Source organism: Muscardinus avellanarius (genome assembly GCF_963383645.1).
Source record: "Muscardinus avellanarius genome assembly, chromosome: 12".
Lineage (NCBI taxonomy): Eukaryota > Metazoa > Chordata > Mammalia > Rodentia > Gliridae > Muscardinus > Muscardinus avellanarius.
The window spans coordinates 36,790,666-36,809,950 of record NC_137798.1 but is presented as its reverse complement, the minus strand read 5'-3'; the positions used below and the strand labels follow the sequence as shown (position 1 = coordinate 36,809,950).

The 19,285-nt window shown below is 44.9% G+C and overlaps 1 protein-coding gene across 1 annotated transcript in view; it reads right to left on the bottom strand.

Annotated features, from left to right (window-relative positions):
* The window catches only part of AP4S1 (adaptor related protein complex 4 subunit sigma 1), a gene marked incomplete at both ends in the record, with an annotated part of 28,967 nt that extends 10,223 nt beyond the window's left edge, over positions 1-18,744 (bottom strand). Inside the window, 4 exons of the mRNA XM_080708005.1 lie at positions 6,412-6,423; positions 11,656-11,724; positions 12,820-12,906; positions 18,607-18,744. Of these exons, the coding sequence (XP_080564131.1) occupies positions 6,412-6,423; positions 11,656-11,724; positions 12,820-12,906; positions 18,607-18,744 (306 nt within the window). The remainder of the gene's footprint in view (positions 1-6,411; positions 6,424-11,655; positions 11,725-12,819; positions 12,907-18,606) is intronic.
* Positions 18,745-19,285: the final 541 nt, after the last annotated feature.

The window sequence follows — 19,285 nt, the reverse complement described above, 5'->3', positions numbered from 1 at the left end:
ATCGGAGCCTGCCATGAGGCAAAGCCGGTGCTGGGGCCTCCGAGGTCAGGATTGGAGCCAGCCGAGGGGTTAGGCCGGTGAGGAGGCCAGTGAGGCCAGTGAGGCCAGAATCGGGGCTTCCCATGAGGCAAGGCTAGTGCTGGAGCCAGCGAGGTCGGGATCAGAGTCCTCTGGGTGGCCAGGCCACTACTGGGGCCGTTAAGATTGGGATTGAAACTTGCAGTGCGGCATGCACAGAGAAATATCACAGAAAATAAAAACCAGATGCTTCCCCTAATTAGCAATAACTAGCAGGAAAGGGGTAACAGGAGGAGACAGGAAGATTATGGTTCTCAGACAGCCTCAGCTACTTAGTGAGGCCCCTTGCAACTCAGTGAGACCCTGTTTCAAAAATAAAGAATAAAGCTGGGCGTGGTGTCACACGCTTGAAATCCCAGCACTTGGGAGGCTGAGACAGGAAGATTGCATAGGTTTGAAGCCAGCCTCAGCTACTTAGTGAGGTTCTCAGCAACTTAGTGAGACCCTGTTTCCAAATAAAATATAAAATAGGTCTGGGAGTGCAGCCCTGAGGCAGAAAGCTCCTGGGTTCCACTACCACAAAAAAGAAGAAAAATAAAAAATACCCAGTACTCCCCCCCCCCCAGGAATCTTAGTTCATGGAATTTGAAGTCTTAAGTCAGTCTCCCAAGCTGTATGATGGGTGAACTTTCCACAAAGAAAGAGGCCTCAGTGTGGGCACTGTGGGGTCTGTCTGTGAGGCCTGGCTGGAGGAAGCAGAGAACAAAGAACCCCAGCAGTGGCAGTAAAATAGCCCTAACCATCTCCCAGCCCCAGCCCAAAAACCTATCTGTCCAGCCCCCTGTCAAGACTACAGATGGGGAAAAGCCACAACTGTGTAACTATCCCTCCCTCCTAATGCCCCATAAAAAGCCACTAGTCTGTAAGGCAGGGGCCCCTGACTCTCGTGGACTCTTTCTCCCAGTCAGGGGCCTCCTCCCAGATTTATCCCCAAATAAATCTGTTCCTGTTGTCGAGCTGTGCACTCCTTGTCCCGCTATTTACCAACACATGATATTTACCAACCCTCAGGAGCCCCCCAGCAACATTTCAGCCCAGGTTTGGGGCGGGCTGGCGGGGTGGGGGTGGTGAGGCTCAGGGAGCCTACTCAGAGTGAATGATTTAGGTCATTGCTTTGCGTGGTCCCCAGGGGGCAGCCTGCCCCCTGACACTACCACCAGAGGGCTCCGCCGACTGGAACGGAAGGGTTTTCAACCATCCAGAATTTCTGTCCTGATTTCTTGTGCTTGGGTCATTTCTTTTTTAAATCCCATCTGTCACGCTCAGCAATGCTAGTCTTACTGGAAGTAGAGCAAGGCCCATAGCAGGGAGATGGCGCACCGCACTTCTCACAGTCGAACCCTGCGGTCCTGAGAAACTCCCCTGTCCTTAAAAGGCACCGGGGTGGGAAAGTTTCTGGAGAAAGAGATTGCTCATAAGGGGCTTCTTGGGAGTTTCGGGAGATTTTGTTTGTTTTGTGTTACTGTGGGTGGAACCCAGGGGCTTTTCTACCCCCCCCCCCCGGGCTATGTTCCCAGACCTATTTTATATTTTATTTGGAAACAGGGTCTCACTAAGTTGCAGGGAGCCTCACCAAGTAGCTGAGGCTGGCTTCGAACCTGCGTGATCCTCCTTTCTCAGCCTCCCCAGCGCTAGAGTTAGAAGTGTGAGCCACCACGCCCGGCTAATTTCGGGAGTTTTTAAACTCTCTTTCCTGTTGCTGTACCAAAATCAAGCTTTCAATCATGCCTGCTCTGTGTGGGCTGATGAGGAAGGTTTCCTGAAGCCTGAGCAAACACAGAGCTTATGTGCGTTGAGTGTTGGCAAAAGGAGCTCCTGGCTGCATTATGGCAGTTGCCTGCTGTCGGTCTTCCAAGGTGAAGCTCTGGCAGCTTCTGGACAGAACAGTGCTGGCTGCTTCTCAGTCCCGGCTCCAGCTGCAGAGCAGTGAGGCGGGATGTGTGGCCCCACCCAGAGGGAGCAGGAAACTGCAGCTGAGCCTCTACACGCTCCCCTGTGCCACGTAATTGGTCTGAGAAGTCCTTTGGACAGGTGATAGTTAAGTTGCTGAGGTTGTCCTTGAACCTGCAATCCTCCAGCATCTGTCGCCCAAGTACTGGCACTTCTAGGCATGTGCCAGCCAAACTGGAATCGGACCAGGGATAGCAAAGACCAACAATGTATGAAGTAGAGGAAAGTCATGGGTTTTTAGTGTGTGTGTGTGTGTGTGTGTGTGTGTGTGTGTGTGTGTGTATGTGTGTGTGTTAACCTTTATTTTTTATTCTTTATTTTGAAACAGGGCTTTACTAAGCTGCAGAGGGCCTCACCACGTAGCTGAGGCTGACCGTGAACCACAATCCTCCTGTCTCAGCCTCCAAGTAACCTTTTAAGGATGCCAACAGATAAGCCAGGCAGGGTCTCACTAAGTTGATGGGAGCCTCTATAAGTCGTTGAGGCTAGTTTTGAACATGAGATCCTCTTTTTTTTTTTGGTGACACTGGAAATTGAATCCAAAGGCATTCTACCTCCAATTTAAAGCTCCAGTCCAATTTTACTTCTTACTAGGAAACAAGGTCTCTAAGTTGCCGAGAGCCTCGCTAAGCTGTCAAGGCTTTGAATCTGCATTCCTCCTGCCCCAGCCTCCCGAGTACTGGGATTACAAGTGTAAACCACCATGCCCAGGTGACCCTGTTTCAAAATAAAAGTAAAATAGGAATAGGGTTGTGGGTATAACCCAGAGGTTGAAGGCCCCTGGGTTCTATCCCCAGTACCACCAAAAAAAAAAAAAAAGAGAGAGAGAGAGAGAGAGAGAGAGAGAGAGAGCGAGAGCGAGAGAGCGAGAGAGAGAGAGAGAGAGAGAGAGAGAGAAATAATGCCAACAAATATACCAAAGGCAGACAGGCACTCATTGCATCACTTTGAATCTCACCATGAAATATAATAAAATTGTATCAATAAAAGTATTATTTTTCGTATATGTGCCCCTTGAGAGTAAATACCTAACTTGGTCAGACAGGAAGGGAGGGGTCAGGTGTGATGACCCACACCTGTTATCCCAGTGCTTGGAAGGCTGAGACAGGAGGATCGCAGGTTTGCAACTGGCCTCAGCACTTTAGCGAAGCCCTCAGCAACCTGGCAAGCCCTGTTTCAAAATAAAAAGTGCAAGCCAGGTGTGGTGGCACAGGCTTGGAATCTCAGCACTGGGAGGCTGAGACAGGAGGATCGCAGTTCAAGGACAGCCTCAGCTAGTTAGTGAGGGCCTTTGCAACTCAGACCCTGCCCTGTTTCAAAACAAAGAATTAAAAAAAAAATAGCGCAAGGGATGTAGCTCAGAGGTCAAATGCCCCTGGGTTCCATCCCCAGACCCGCAAAAAAAAAAGTTTCTGTACTCCCAGCAGTGTGTCTATTATCCTTTGCCATCTTTCTGGTAGCTTTTCAAATAAAAAGGTGTTTGGTTTTTTTTATTCCCCTGAACAAGTGGGAAAACATTTATCTTGAATTGCTTTCAATAGCTTAGTTAAGATAGGATGTTAGTGTGGTGGCACACGCTTGTAATCCCAGTACTTGGTGGGCTGAGACAGGAAGATTGCAGGTTCGAGGCCAGCCTCAGCTACTTAGTGAGGTTCTCAATAACCTATCGAGACCCTGTTTCCAAATAAAGAATAGAATAGGGTTGGGGGTGTAGCTCAGAGGTAGTATGCCCCTAGGTTCAATCGCCAATAGCGCACACGCACACACACACACACACACACACACACTAATATATATTGATCCTGGTCTTGGGTTTCCTAGGTTAAAGTAATTGGAGGTTTAGGCCACTTACCACTAGAGGGCACTCCGTTTTTCCCCAGTTTATTAGAGGCTTCCAAACACTAGATGGATTTTGTCAACAGTATGGTATTTCCTATCAATAGCAACATTATAAAAAATAAAAGAAAAAGAAAAAATAGTAATAGGTAACGGTCATTTACCCAAAATATCAAGTTGTTAAAAACATACTTGTTCTGGGCATAGGTATCTAATTTATATACACACACACAAATATATGTATATGCATGTGTACACATAAACATTAGTTATAATCTATAATATATTATACTCTTAAGTATATTTAATATACATCACTAAACAATTAATGTTACTATTTTAGATCCAGGCCTGGTGTGTTCTCAAAGGACTTGCCTGGTGTGTTCTCAAAGGACTTATCAAGTCGTAGGCAGAATTTTTTTTTTTTTTTTTTTTTTTTTGGGTACTGGGGATGGAACCCAGGGGCATTCTACCTCTGAGTTACATGCCTAGCCCTACTTTTTATTCTTTATTTAATTTTTTTGTTTGTTTGTTTTGGTGGTACTGGGGGGTGGAACCCAGGGGCTTTCTACCTCTGGGCTATACTCCCAGACCTATTTTTTATATTTTATTTGGAAACAGGGTCTCACTAAGTTGCTGAGAGCCTCACTAAGTAGCTGAGGCTGGCTTTGAACCTGTGCGATCCTCCTGTCTCCACCTCCCAAGTGCAGGATTACAAGCCTGTGCCACCACGCCCCCGGCTCTTTATTCTTTATTTTGAAACAGGGTCTCACTGAATTTCAAAGGGCCTCACTAAGTAGCTGAGGCTGTCCTTGAACCGTGATCCTCTTGTCTCTGCCTCCCAAATGCTGGGATTACAAGTGTGCGCCACCATGCTCTGCTGGCTGGATTTTTTTTTTTTGTTTGTTTGTTTTGTTTGTTAGAACCCAGGTTGATTCTATCACCAAGCTACACATCCAACCCTTAAAAATTTTTTTATTTTTTTTTATTTTTGGTGGTACTGGGATTCCTGGAAACCCTTCTACCTCCGGGCTACACTCCCAGACCTATTTTATACGTTTTTTAAATTTGGAAACAGGGTCTCTTAAGCCAGCGCGGCTGGCTTAGAACCTGCGTGATCCTCATGTCTCCGCCTCCCAAGTGCGGGAATTACAAGTGTGCGCCACCATGCCTGGCCCTTTCTTATTTTTTATTTTGAAACAGGGTTTAAGTTGCTGAGGCTGGCCTGGAACCTGTGATCTTCTTCTCTCAGCTTTCCAAGTACTGGGATAACAGGTACGTACCATACCAATCCTTGCTGGTAGGCAAGTTTTTAAAGTAAATAAGCTGGGAGTGGTGATGCACACTTGTAATCCCAGTACTTGGGAGACTGAGACAATAAAATCACAGATTTGTGGTCAGCCACAGCTACTTAGTGAGGCCCTCTGCAACTCAGCGAGACCTGGTTTCAAAATAAAGAATAAAAAATAGGGCAGGGGCTGTAGCTTGGAAGTCAAACGCCCCTGGTTCCATCCCCAGACCCGCAAAAAAAAAAAAAAAAAAAAAAATAAATAAATAAATAAATAAATAAATAAATAAATATAAAGAAAGGAAGAGTGAAAAATGGGGCACAGGGTATAGCTTGGAGGTAGAATGCCCCTGAGTTTCATCCCCAATACTGAAAAAAAAAAGGGGGGGGGGAAATGAATGCAAACCATGCAATTATTTTTGTGTGTATGGGTCTGGGGATGGAACCCAGGGGCATTTGACCTCTGAGCTATACCCCCTGCCCTATTTTTTATTCTTTATTTTGAAACCGTGTCTCACTGAGTTGCAGAGGGCCTCACTAAGTAGCTGAGGCTGTCCGCGAACCTCCGGTCACAGCCTCCCAAATGCTGGGATTACAAGCATGTGCCACCATGCCCAGCAAGCCATGCAATTCTTTATTTTCCCAGTTTTCAACCCTGAAGGCCTTCTTTTGATCATGAGAAGGGTACTGGATCCCTAAAAACCCAGCAGTTTTTTATTGTGTTATATAATTTTTTTTGTGGTATTGGGGATGGAAGCCAGAAGCATTCTACATCCGAGCTACACCCCCAGCCCTATTTTTTAGTCTTTATTTTGAAGCAGGGTCTCACTGAGTTACAAGCGCCTCATTAAGTAAGAGCTGAGGCTGCCCGCGAACCCAGAACCTCCTGACTCAGCCTCCCAAGTGCTGGGATTACAAGCATGAGCCACCACTCCCGGCTTGTGTTATATAATTTTGAACAAAGTCCATTCTATATGCTTAAAAGAAGTTCATATACAGTAGTCATTAGCTACTACCACAGCACTGCCTTGTCTGAGAAGAAAAAAAAATTTTTTTAAAGTCTTAAAATGAATTGTCTTTGTAAGAAGGGTGGGATGGGGTGATGTCCCCCACGTGCACTGGGGCTGTCTTGTCCCAGCTGTGTCGACCCTGGTATTCTGGATTCTGTTGAACCGCTTTCCTGCCCCGTGACACTTACCTGATTAGAACTAGACTGTGCTTTGCCACACGCTGTGGAAAACAGTACTGAAAAAGGATACATCTAGTTCACTCTGGAAAAGAGAAAAAGAATGTGTTTGTGAGAAAGAGACCCAGGGACTGGACGCTCTGAGCTCAGGCAGCAAGCCCTCTGCCCGCAGGCCTCGAAGCAGCCGAGAGGCTGCCGCAACGCACGCAGAAGCCCCAGCGCAGGAAGCTCCGAGTTGAGGGTGGACTATAAGAAGAAAAAATTGCTAACTGGGTGAGGTGGCACACGCCTGGGATCTCAGTACATGGCAGGCTGAGACAGGAGGATCACCAGGTTTGAGGCCAGTCTCAGCTACTCAGTGAGGCCCTCTGCAACTTAGTGAGACTCTTGTTTCAAAATAAAAAATAAAAATAGGGCTGTGGGCATAACTTGGAGGTAGAATGCCCTTGGGTTTAATGCTACCCCTCTCCCCCAAAAAAGTTATAAAATGATACACAGTCAGCTCTCTGTATCCATGGGTTCTATATGCATTAATTCAACCAAATGCAGATATAAAATATTTGGGAGAAAAAAATGTCTGTACTGAGCATGTACAAACTCCCCAACTGCCCCTCCCGTCATCATTCACCAAATAATAAAGAATAAAAACTATGTCCATTGTATTGTGTACTAAACGTAACTTAGAAATGAAGTGCGTGGGAGAATGTGTGTAGGTCATATGCAAATAGCACGCCATTTAACCTAAGGAACTTGAGCATCTGGGGAGTGTGGTACCCACGGGTGTGCAGGTATCCTAAAACAAATCCCCCACGGATATCTAGAGACAAGTAGGTGAAGTATTATTTTAAGTACATATGTATACAGACAGATTAATAGTTATATAGCTATGTAAAGTCTGAAAGAAAATTTATCTAGCAGTAGTTAGCAGTAAGTGAAAGGCTCATCAACAGTCCTTTCTCCACTTAGAAAAAATGCTTTTGTTTGTTTGTTTGTTTGTTTGTTTTTTGGTGGCACTGGGGATTGAACCCAGAGCAGGGTTTTACCACTGAGTTACGGCCCCAGCCCTATTTTATTTGGTTTTGAAACAGGGTCTTGCTAAATTGCCATTCTGGCTTCAAAAAAGAGGTAGGATAGAAGAAATAAAATAGGAGACAAGTAGGGGAGGAAAACGGGATGGTAGATTGATTGATTGATTGATTGATTGATTTATACTGGGGATTGAACCCAGTTGCACTCTACCTTCAGCTATACCTCCAGCCCCATTTTTTATTCTTTATTTTGAAATAGGATCTCATTGAGCTGCAAAGGGCTTCACTAAGAAGCTGAGGCTTCCTGTGAACTATGATCTTCCTGTCTCAGCCTCCCAATGCTGGGATTACAGCATGCACCATGCCTGGCCTTGTTTCTTTAAATCTAAAAACTCCAAGAACACCCTTACCTCCAAGGCCAGTTCTACTCCAGGCCTAATTTTTTTTTTTTTTTTTCGTGATGCTGGGTACTGAATCCAGGAGCATTCTATCTTTTTATTACACCAGCCCTATCTTATTTTTTATTTATATTTTTATTTATTTTTTTGTGATACTGGGAATGGAACCCAGGGGCATTCTACCTCCGAGCTATACCCCAGCCCTATTTTTTATTCTTTATTTTGAAACCGGGTCTCACTGAGTTGCAAAGGGCCTCACTAAGTAGTTGAGGCTGGCCACGAACCATGATCCTCTGGACTCAGCTTCCCAAATGCTGGGATTACAAGTGTGCGCCACGACACCCGGCTTATTTTTTACTTTTAAACTGGGTCTCATTGAGTTGGTTAGCCTGATTTTGAACCTGTGATCTCCTGTCTCAGCCTCCCCAATACTGGGATTACAGGAGTGCTCCACCATGCCTACCTATGGCCTGAATTCCTAAAAGGTCCAATAAGTTTTAGAAAACTCTAAATCCAGTTAATTGGTGCCTATGTTTTGTTAGCATGCAGAATGTATTTTTAGATTGATCAAAAGAAAGCCAGAGAAAGAAAATGTTCAACGCCCAATTATATGGGCACAGCCCTGGCACTGTCCATCACCTAGATAACGTCAATTTGAGGATTCTGAGAAGAGCCAGACAGACCACTGTCACCTCCTCTGTGCTCCACCAACAAAAAAAGAAACTCATTAGGCTGATACCACCCCAGGAACCCCAGATGCTCACCATTTACAAAGTTTCCTTTAAAAGAAGGGACATGCCGGGCATGGTGGCGCACGCCTGTAATCCCCGCGCGTGGGAGACTGAGACAGGAGGATCGCACAAGTTCGAAGCCAGCCTCAGCTACTTAGTGAGGCTCTCAGCAACTTAGCGAGACCCTGTTTCCAAATAAAATATAAAATAGGTCTGGGAGGATAGCCCGGAGGTAGAAAGCCTCTGGGTTCCACCCCAGTACCACCAAAAAAAAAAAAAAAAAAAAAAAAAGGAACATGCTAACCCAAATGTCTGTCTGTCTATCTCTCTCTCCTCTCAGAGATGGCCTGCATTGTCCCTTGACTAGTTCCTGATGAAATTCATTTCTGTCATGTAAACCAAGGACCCCGCTTGATGTGTGTGTGTGTGTGTGTGTGTGTGTGTGTGTGTGTGTGTGTGTCTGGGGATGGAACCCAGGGGCATTTAACCTCCGAGCTACACTTCCTGCCCTGTTTTTTTATTTTGAAACAGGGTCTCACACACGCGGCTGTCACACAGAGCCCACGGTTTACATTAGGGTTTGATCTGGAGCTTACAATCTATGGGTCTGGGCAAATGTACATTGGCCTATCTCCACCCTCCTCTTCTTTCTGTTTATGTATATTTTAAGATTTGTCTTCAATGAAAGTAGATATTTATGTAATGAAACAGAGAGGGTGAAACCAGGGAACAGAAAGAAGTCCCAGCACTTCTGGTCTGTCCCACACAGCGGGGACACCCGCCACCTCCTCAGCTGCAAGCCCCGCCTCCTGGCACTCTGGGTTTTGAAGCTGTGATGATGTTGAGATGCTTCTCTCAGCCAGACAGCACGCGGCAGAGCTCCAAACTGAAGGTCTGGGAACTCTCTATGGTAAAAAATAGCCCAGAAAGCATGCTGAAATTTGCAAGCCTAAAAATACATCTTCAGTGACAAGGCTCTCTATCCGAGTGGGACGATCTTCTCTTCCTCCCCATAGTTTTCTCCCGTCTTCCTCTTCTTGCTACGTGATGATCCTAAACCAGGTCATCCCTGGTTCGGTCCAAGGCCTGCACAGTCACCCTACTTAAAGTGAAATTCTCATCTTTGCTTCTGTGGTTTATGTGGTTCCTGACTCGCTCCCTCAAATTACAGCTGTACTTCAGCAATGTGCTATTTTATTTTTAGTTACTGAATATAATAATAATAATTTTTTTAAATGTTAGCAATGAGATACTTGAATCTATTTTTTTTTTAACTCTCCTAGCTTTAAGATGCTGTTGTTTGGGGACAAGATGTTCTTCTGGGTGGGTGTCACCTTAACTTGGCTAATGGTGGCCAGCTCTGAATCGCAAACCCTGACTTGCAGCTGGCATGCCTAACTGTGGAGTGGTCTTCCGAGCTGAGCAGAAGCCAGAGCTGCCTGTTCAGTATGGTAACCACCAGCCTGAGGTGATGACTTAAATTTAAATTAGTTACTAAATAAAGTTTCAACCTTAGTTCCTTAGTTGCACTAATCACATTTCCAGGGCTCAAGAGCCAAATATGGCCAGCACCTATCACACTGGATGGCACAGACATGAAACATTCTACCTCTGCTGAAAGTTTGGTGCACAGTGTTGGTCTGGGCTCTCTCTGGGCAATCAACACAGAGATAGATTTGTTTTTTCGGTACCGGGGATAGAACCCAGGGGCATTCTACCTCCAAGTGACATCCCAGCTCTATTATTTATTCTTTGATTTGAAACAGGGTCTCACTGAGTTGCGAAGGGCTTCACTAAGTAGCTAAGGCTGTCTGTGAACCACGATCCTCCTGTCTCCGCCTCCCAAATGCTGGTATTACAAGCATGCGCCACCACGCCCGGTTCTCCCCAGCCATTTTTTATCTTTTGTTTTTAAACAGTGTCTCACTGAGTTGCTGAGAGTTTTGCTGCATTGCTTAGGCTGGTCTCAAACCTGCAATCCTGTTTCACCCTCCCTAGTACGGTGATTACAGGTGTGGGCCACCACATCCAACTCAGGAGAATCTGATTTCTAAACTGGGAAAGGTGGTGAACACTTGTAATCTCAGTACTTGGGAGGCTGAGACCGAAGGATCACAGCCTGCCTCAGCAACTTAGTAAGATCCTGTTTCCAAAAGAAAGAATAAAGCCGGGCATGGTGGCGCACGCTTGTAGTCCTAACATTCGGGAGGCTGAGACCAGAGGATCGTCGTTCGTGGACCGCCTAGCTACTTAGTGAGGCCCTCTGCAACTTAGTGAGACCCTGTTTCAAAATAAAGAATAAAAAACAGGGCAGGAGGTGTAGCTTGAAGGACGAATGCCCCTGGGTTTCATCCCCAGACCCATAAAAAAAAAAAAAAAGAATAAAAATAGGGTTGGCAGTATAGCTTAGAGGTAGAATGCTCCTGGGTTCCATCCCTAGTGCCACTAAAAAAAAAAAGAAAAGAGGTCTAGGAGATGGACTTTGAGAATGGCACGCCAAGGCAATGAAGACAGGCCAGGTGTCCCTGAAGGAGTTTGGAAATAGTTCCTTTCTAGTCTTTTTACCTTTTTTTTTTTTGCGAGTCTGGGGATGGAACCCAGGGGCATTCGACCTCCGAGCTACATATTTTTTATTCTTTATTTTGAAACAGGGTCTCACTGAGTTGCAGAGGGCCTCTCTAAATAGCTGAGGCTGTCCGCGAACCGCGATCCTCCAGTCTCAGCCTCCCAAATGCTGGGATTACAAGCATACGCCACCACGCCCAGTTGTTACTGAATTTTAAAAACAAGGATAGCTAGAAAGGAGCTCATGTATTTCTTTTTTTAATTAATTAATTAATTAATTAAACTTTTTTTGGTGGTACTGGGGTTCCTGGAAGCCCTTCTACCTCCAGGATACACTCCCACGGGCTACACTCCCAGACCTATTTTTTTTTTAACATTTTTATGTGGAAACAGGGTCTCCTAAACCAGCAAGGCTGGCTCCGAACCAGTGCGATCCTCCTGTCTCCGCCTCCCAAGCGCGGGGATTACAAGCGTGCGCCACCACGCCCGGCTTAAAACTCTCTCTTAACACACAATCTTGATCTGTCCTCAAAGTGACCAAATTTCTAGAAAACTGGGCTGAAGAAGAAACCCACTTTTTAGCCAATGGACTTACCACTCGGCTGAAGTACTCGTCTAACACTTCTACAAAATTATGGATGAATTCATAAATAGCCATCTCGTTCTGAAATAAAAGAAGGGTACAATGAATTTCAGCACGGCCCCCTGTAAATGAGACACAGAAATACCCAGTGAGTTCCACAGTTCAGAGCAGATGGCTTAGGGATGGATCATGGGAATGTCCCACTGACAGACATTCAGAATAGTTCCTATTACTTATTTGAATGGTGCTTATTAACTAACAAAATGTAGGAAACCCTTAAGTTTAATTTTCATCCATGATGAATCTGGCCACACATCCATGATGAATCAGAGTCCAGTGTTTTAGCCAGGCCTAGTGGTGCATGCCTATAATCCCAGTACTTGGGAGGCTGAGACAGAAGGATCATAGGCTTTAGGCCAACCTTAGCAACCTAGCAAGGCTCCCAGGAACTCAGAAAGACCCTGTTTCAAAATAAAAACTAGAGCCGGGCGTGGTGGCACAGGCTTGTAATCCCAGAACTTGAGAGGATGCGATGGGAGGATCATTAGTTGGCTGGCCAGCCTCAGCAATGGGGGCCTTCTGCAACTTGGTGAGACTGTTTCAAAATAAATAAAAATAGGATGGGGCCTTGGCTTCAATCTCTAGTACTACTACATAAGTAATAAATAAATAAATAGACTGGGGGTGTAGATCAGAAGCAGAATGCCCCTGGATTCAATCCTCAGGACCACAGAAAGAAACAAACAAGCTGGGCCTGGTGGTGCCTGTTTGTAATCTCAGTACTTGAGAGTCTGAGACAAGAAGATTGCAGGTTCAAGGACAGCCTCAGCAAGGTATAGAGACTCTCGATAACAAAAAGGGCTGGGAGGGTAGCTCAGAGATAGAATGTTCCTGGGTTCAATCCCCAGTACCTCCCCCTCCCCAAACTAAAGGGCTGGGGGTGTAACTCAGAAGTAGAGTTCTTGTCCAGTATGCTCAAGGCCCTGGGTTCTCCAATACCAGAAAAAGAAAAGAAAAATGAAAAAATAAAGAGAAAAGAAACCAAGGTCCTTCAAACAAGTCATAATAATTCTTAGGGAGGCAAGTAGGAAGAAAACATCAGTTTTGGTAGGAATAAAAATCAGACTATTACCCCTAAGCTTCTGGCATTTTCCACAGGCCCTTCTGGCATCTTACCTCAGAGTCGTTAACTCCAACCACAATGAAGAGAGCTGCATACTGCCGGTAGATGAGCTTAAAATCCTTATATTCAATGAAAGAGCACTAGATGAAACAATTAATTCACGTTAATATCTTTGGTGGACAGAGACGTTTCTTCAAAATGTATAATCTTTAGGTTTGCGTTTCTGCCAGGCTATTCTAGAAATAAAGAACATTTGTGTGTGAGGTGGCCTTTTTGTTCTTCCCAGGACACTCAGGGGAATGAGTGGCCGCCTCTGGAGGGGGGATCTGAGCACTCAGCAGGGGTCTCACAAATACCCCCTCGTTCCTCTTCTTCCTTGATGTGGAAACCAGCAGGCAAAGCTAATGTCAAATCAGTGGGGTTTTGTGTTGTTGTTTTGTTTTTCTGTTTTGACACTGGAGATTGAATCCAGGGATGTTCTACCTCTGAGCTACACTCTCAGACTTATTTTGAAACAGGATCTCACTAAGTTGCAGAGGGCCTCCTTAAGTACCTGAGCCTGCCATCCTCCTGTCTCAGCCTCCCATGTACTGAGATTTACAAGTGTCCACCACCACGCCCGGCTCTACTCCACATTTTATTTTATTTATTTATTTTTTTGGTACTGAAGGTGGAACCCAGGGGCTTTATACCTCCAGGCTATACTCCCAGACCTATTTCATACTTTATTTGGAAACAAGTTCTCACTAAGTTGCTGAGAGCCTCACTAAGTAGCTGAGGCTGGCTTCGAACCTGTGCGATCCTTCTGTTTCAGCCTCCCAAGTACGAGGATTACAAGTGTGCGCCACCATTCCTGGCAGTCTACTCCACATTTTATTTATTTATTTATTTTAATTTTTATTTTTGGTGGTACTGGGGGTGGAACCCAGGGGCTTATTCTACTTCCGGGCTATACTCCCAGACCTATTTTTTATATCTGATTTGGAAATAGGGTCTCACTAAGTTGCTCAGAGCCTCACTAAGTAGCTGAGGCTGGCTTCGAACCTATGCAATCCTCCTGTCTCAGCCTCCCAAGTGTGGGGATTACAAGCGTGCAGCACCACGCCTGGCTATTCCACATTTTAAATTACCTCTGATGTGAAATTATGTAGACACAATGACAACGATGATTTTTTTTCTTCCTTCCTTCCTTCCTTCCTTCCTTCCTTCCTTCCTTCCTTTCTTTCTTTCTTTTCTGTTCTTTTCTTTCTTTTTTTTGGAACTGGGGAGCGAACCCAGAGCTCCACACCTGCAAAGCAGGCGCTTTGCCACTGAGCTACATCCCGGCCCCAATGACGATGATTTTCTTCTTTTCACTTACTCATGGATTCTTGGGAAGGAAATACATCTGCTCAGTTCTGTACTAGTTAATAGTCACTGAGGAGCCAATACAAATAGTGTAGTACATATTTATATTTTCCCTAGGTGCATGAACGGAATCAATGTATGAATCATCTAACAAGCCAGGCGTGGTGGCACACACTTGTAATCCCTCTACTTGGGAGGCTGAGACAGGAGGATCACAGGTTCTAGACCAACATCAGTAACTTAATAAGACCCCTAGCAACTTGGTGATACTTGTCTCAAAATAAAAAATAAAAAGGGCTAGGGATGTAGTTTGGAGGTAGAACACTCCTGAGTTCAATCCCCAGCACCAAAAATAAATAAATAAGTAAAACCAAACCTCCCTTCTCATTCATCTTTTCTTTATTTCCTTTTTCTTTTCTTTTTTCTTTTTTGCAGTAGTGGGGATGGCTAGAACCCAGGGGCATTCTACCTCCGAGCTACACTTCCAACCCTATTTTTTATTCTTTATTTTGAAACAGGGTCTCACTGAGTTGCAGAGGGCCTCACTAAAGTAGCTGAGGCTGTCGGTGAACCATGATCCTCCTGTCTCAGCCTCCCGAATGCTGGGATTACACGCGTGCGCTGCCACGCCCGGCTCGTTCATTTCTCTTCTAAAGCCACCACGCAGAGGGTCATAGGAGGGCAGTAGGTGGGCAGGATTGGACAGTGGGAAGGCATGTCTAATCCTGCGCCCGTCAGAGCGTGCAACACCACAGTGACTAAGTGTGAACTGGATGGGTGTGTGAACTGGATGGGTATCTGCACTGGGATACGTTGTTCTCTGAGGCCCAGATACACCTGGGAATGAAGTTGCAAGTTGGGGTTTGTTTTGTCATTTTCCTTTTTCTTTGTAGTACTGGAGATTGGATCCAGGGGCATTTTACCTCTATATCCTTAGCCCTTTTTAAGTTTTGAACACAGCCTCACTAAATTGCTGAGGCAGCTCTCGAATCTGTGATCCTCCTGTCTCAGCCTCCCGAGTACTGGGATGACAGGTGTGTACCACTGTACCTGGGAAATTGATGATGAAATTTGATTATGAAAATTCTTCCATGAGAAATACCATTTAACAGCCTATAAAGTGGAGGTATCTGAGGCGCTTATTTAAAATTAGGATAAATGTAATACACGCTAGGACCATTCTATAACTTTTGGCTTACTTTAGGGCCAACATGATTTCTGCTCATTTGGGTCTTTCAAGGAAATGCAGCTAAATTGAAAGAACTGAGGAACATTTTTCAAAGTCTCTTAGGAGTTTCTGAGGTTACAAAAATTATCAAAGCACCTTTATTTCATTTTATTTTTTTTGCGGTACCAGAGATAGAACCCAGGGGCATTCTACCTTCGAGCAATACTCCAGCCCTAGTTTTTATTCTTTATTTTGAAACAGGATCTCACTGAGTTGTAAATGGCCTCACTAAGTAGCTGAGGCTGGCGACGAACTGTGATCCTCCTGTCTCAGCCTCCCAAATGCTGGGATTACAAGCGTGTGCCACCACGCCCAGCCAAAGGACCTTTATGAATAAAATAAAAATTAAGCTGATATTATGATAGTCTGGTACCTGGTTATGCCAGAAGCCCAGTGGGTTCCTTTTAAAGTCTAAAATAGCTGGGCATGGTGGCGCACACTTTTAATCCCAGCATTCGGGAGGCTGAGACAGGAGGATCGTGGTGCATGGACATCCTCAGCTACTCAGTGAGGCCCTCCGCAATTTAATGAGACCCTGTTTCAAAATAAAGAATAAAAAACAAGGCAGGGGTTGTAGCTCGGAGGTCAAATGCCCCTGGGTTCCATCCCCAGAACTGCAAAAAAAAAAAAAAAATCTAAAATAATTTAGAATGCTTCAACAATATCTAACAGAATATTCAGTCTGAAGGTGTATGTCAAACGGTAAAGTATAAGTGAAAATGATGTTTGCAATTGTGGCGAGCCTGTATGCTGTATCAAGAGTCAAGCAGGAGCCGCGCATGGTGGCGCACGCTTGTAATCCTAGTGCTTGGGAGGCTGAGACAGGAGGATCGCACAGGTTCGATCCAGCCTCAGCTACTAAGTGAGTCTCTTAGCAACTTAGTGAGATCATGTTTCCAAATAAAGAATAAAATAGGTCTGGGAGTATAGCCTGGAGGTAGAAGGCCCCTGAATTCCATCCCCAGAACCGCAAAAAAAAAAAAAAAAAAAAAAAGAGTTAAAGAGGAATGCTTCTCAGGGTGTTTACCTTTACTTCTATCTAGCAAGCGGCTAGTCATGTGGCTCTTTACTGTTTCCATCTGACAAAACAAAGCAGTGTGCCATGTCAGACCCAAGTAGTAATTCAAAGAGGAGCACTGAGAAGTTCCAATTGGAAAATCCACTTAGAAGCCAAGGAAGATGTACTTATGACATGTAACTTCTGAGCACGGATGTGTTTTATGACCTAGTGCTTCCCACAGGCAGCCTCCCTACACACGCAGTGAAACGGAGAACTGGGAACGTGAATGGATGACTTGGACGAGCTTTCTGATTTTGCCCCACTGGTTGAGTGATTCCCAATGGATCTGACATTTAGGATTTGGATTAAATAATCCTCGAGGAAAAGTTCTTTGTCAAAACAGATTCAGTTTTTAAAACTTCTATTTATGGGCTAGGGTGTAGTTCAGTGGTAGAGTATGTGCTTAGCATGCACAAAGTCCTGGGTTTGATGCCCAGCGTCACGCGCATGTGTACACACACACACACACACACACACACACACACACACACACACACACTTTCTACTTATTATTCTACTATTTTTTTTGTGTGTGGTACTGGGGTGGAACCCAGAGGCTTTCTACCTCCGGGCTATACTCCCAGACCTATTTTTGGAAACAGGGTCTCACTAAGTTGCTGAGAGCCTCACTAAGTAGCTGAGGCTGGCTTCGAACCTGCGCGATCCTCCTGTCTCGGCCTCCCAAGCGCGGGGATTACAAGCGTGTGCCACCACGCCTGGCTATTATTCTACTATTTTTATCTAACCTCCACATTTTAACAGGGTGGAGAGAGTTGTTCTTTTATATGAACTTTTAACTTTCATTTCTCCCATCTACATAATACGTTCAAATCAAGTTTGTTTTTAAATCACTAGTTCTAGTACTTTGTTGGTAGTTATTTACAAAAGCAGAAGATGACTGTCCCCCACAAGAGAATCGTATCATTATCCTTTGGCATGAAGTGGGTTTTGAGTATACCACCTCCACACCAGCCCTCTGACCTTCATTCTTTGGCGTGGAGAATGCCACCTGCTACAGGCACTCCCCAGAGTTCCAAGGGCTGAATTCATACGAATAAAAAAAGAAGTTTATGTCTATGAGCTGGAGTAAATTTAGCTACCACTTCCATGGTATACTGAGACAAATACCCTGACCTGCTGGGCGTGGTGATACACGCCTGTAATCCTAGTACTTGGGAGGCTAAAACTGGAGGATCACAAGTTTGAGGCTAGACCTCAGCAACTTAATGAGACCCTATTTCAAACTAAAAAAAAAAAAAGCCAGACATAGTGGTGCACACTTGTAATCCTAGTACTTGGCAGGATGAGAAGGAGGATCGCAGGTTCAAAGTCAGCCTCAGCTACTTCGTGAGGAGGCCCTTTGCTACTTAGTAAAACCATGTTTCAAAATAAAAAATAAAAAATAGGGCTAGGGGTGTAGCTCGGGTGTAGAATGCCCCTGGTTCAATCCCAAGTATACAAATAAATACATAAATAGGGTGTGGTGGTATAATGCTTGGAAGGCTGAGACAGGAGGATTGCAGGTTTGTGGCTAGCCTAAGCAATTTAGTGAGGCCCTCTGCAATTTAGTGAGAACCCTGTTTCCGAACAAAAAATTAAAAAATAGGGCTGGAGAGTCGGCTCACAGGTAGAATGTCCCCGGGCTCTATCCCTAGTATCACCCCCCACCAACAACAAACACATACAAATGGGCTGGTGTAGCTTAGAGGCAGAATACTCCTAGATTGGATTCAATCCCCAATACCAAAAAAAAAAAAAAAGACTATTCCTGGTTTCTTTGTTTTTATTCTTACAGAAACATAGATGGTGGGAGTAGTATCACATTCCTGTAATTTCGGTTCTTGGGAGGCTGAGGCAGAAAGATCGTAGGTTCAAAGCCAACCTCAGCAACTTAGCGAGGTTCTCAGCAACCTAGCGAGATCATGTTTCCAAATAAATAAAATAGCGCTGGGGATGTAGCTCAGAAGCAGAATGCCCCTGGGTTCCATCCCCAGAACCACCCCTAAAACGAAAGAAAGAAGGCAATAAAAAGGAGACGAAAAGAGAGCTATCTTCCTTTGGTCTTCATTGCAAGTCATTACTTATTTTCCCTAATGGCTGTTGAAGGATTATAGTTCAGAGAAAATGAAGGCCGTTGGGCCCAAGCATCAACCGACGTGCCAAGGCTGAGGTGACGGCAGAGAGAAAAGAGCCTCAGAAACTCACTTGTTCACTCGATCGGGACAGGCAGCTCTTGATGACCTCCGTCTCCAGCACTGTGCGCTTATTAATCGCCACATGTTCGTAGTACTTAGAAAGTCGGGTCTGACCTTGTTTATTCACCATAAGGAAAAATTTTATCATTTTTTTTTTCCTGGCCAGTGTTTTTCCAAATGGAGTTTAAAGGTTATAGCAAGGGACGGCTGTGACGAACCTAGAGGATAACAGAACAACAGAAAGGCAAGGTTTAATTTCTCAATCATATTAAGCTCATTCTATAGATGAACCAGAAGTAAATAAAATGTTGTCTGATAATAACATTGGTCCTCACTCCTCTGAACTAAACCCAGGGGCGGTCGACCTCTGAGCTACAACCCCAGCTCTTTCTTTCTTTCTTTCTTTCTTTCTTTCTTTCTTTCTTTCTTTCTTTCTTTTCTTTCTTTCTGTGTAGGTCTGGGTATGGAACACAGGGGCATTCAACCACCGAGCTATACCCCCTGCCCTATTTTTTAAATTTTTTTATTCTTCATTTTGAAACCGGGTCTCACTGAGTTGCAGACAGAGGACCTCACTAGGTAGCTGAGGCTGTCTGCGAACCATGATCCTCCGGTCTCAGCCTCCCGAATGCTGGGATTACAAGTGTGCGCCACCACGCCCGGCTTCTTTCTTTCTTCCTAATTGCGGG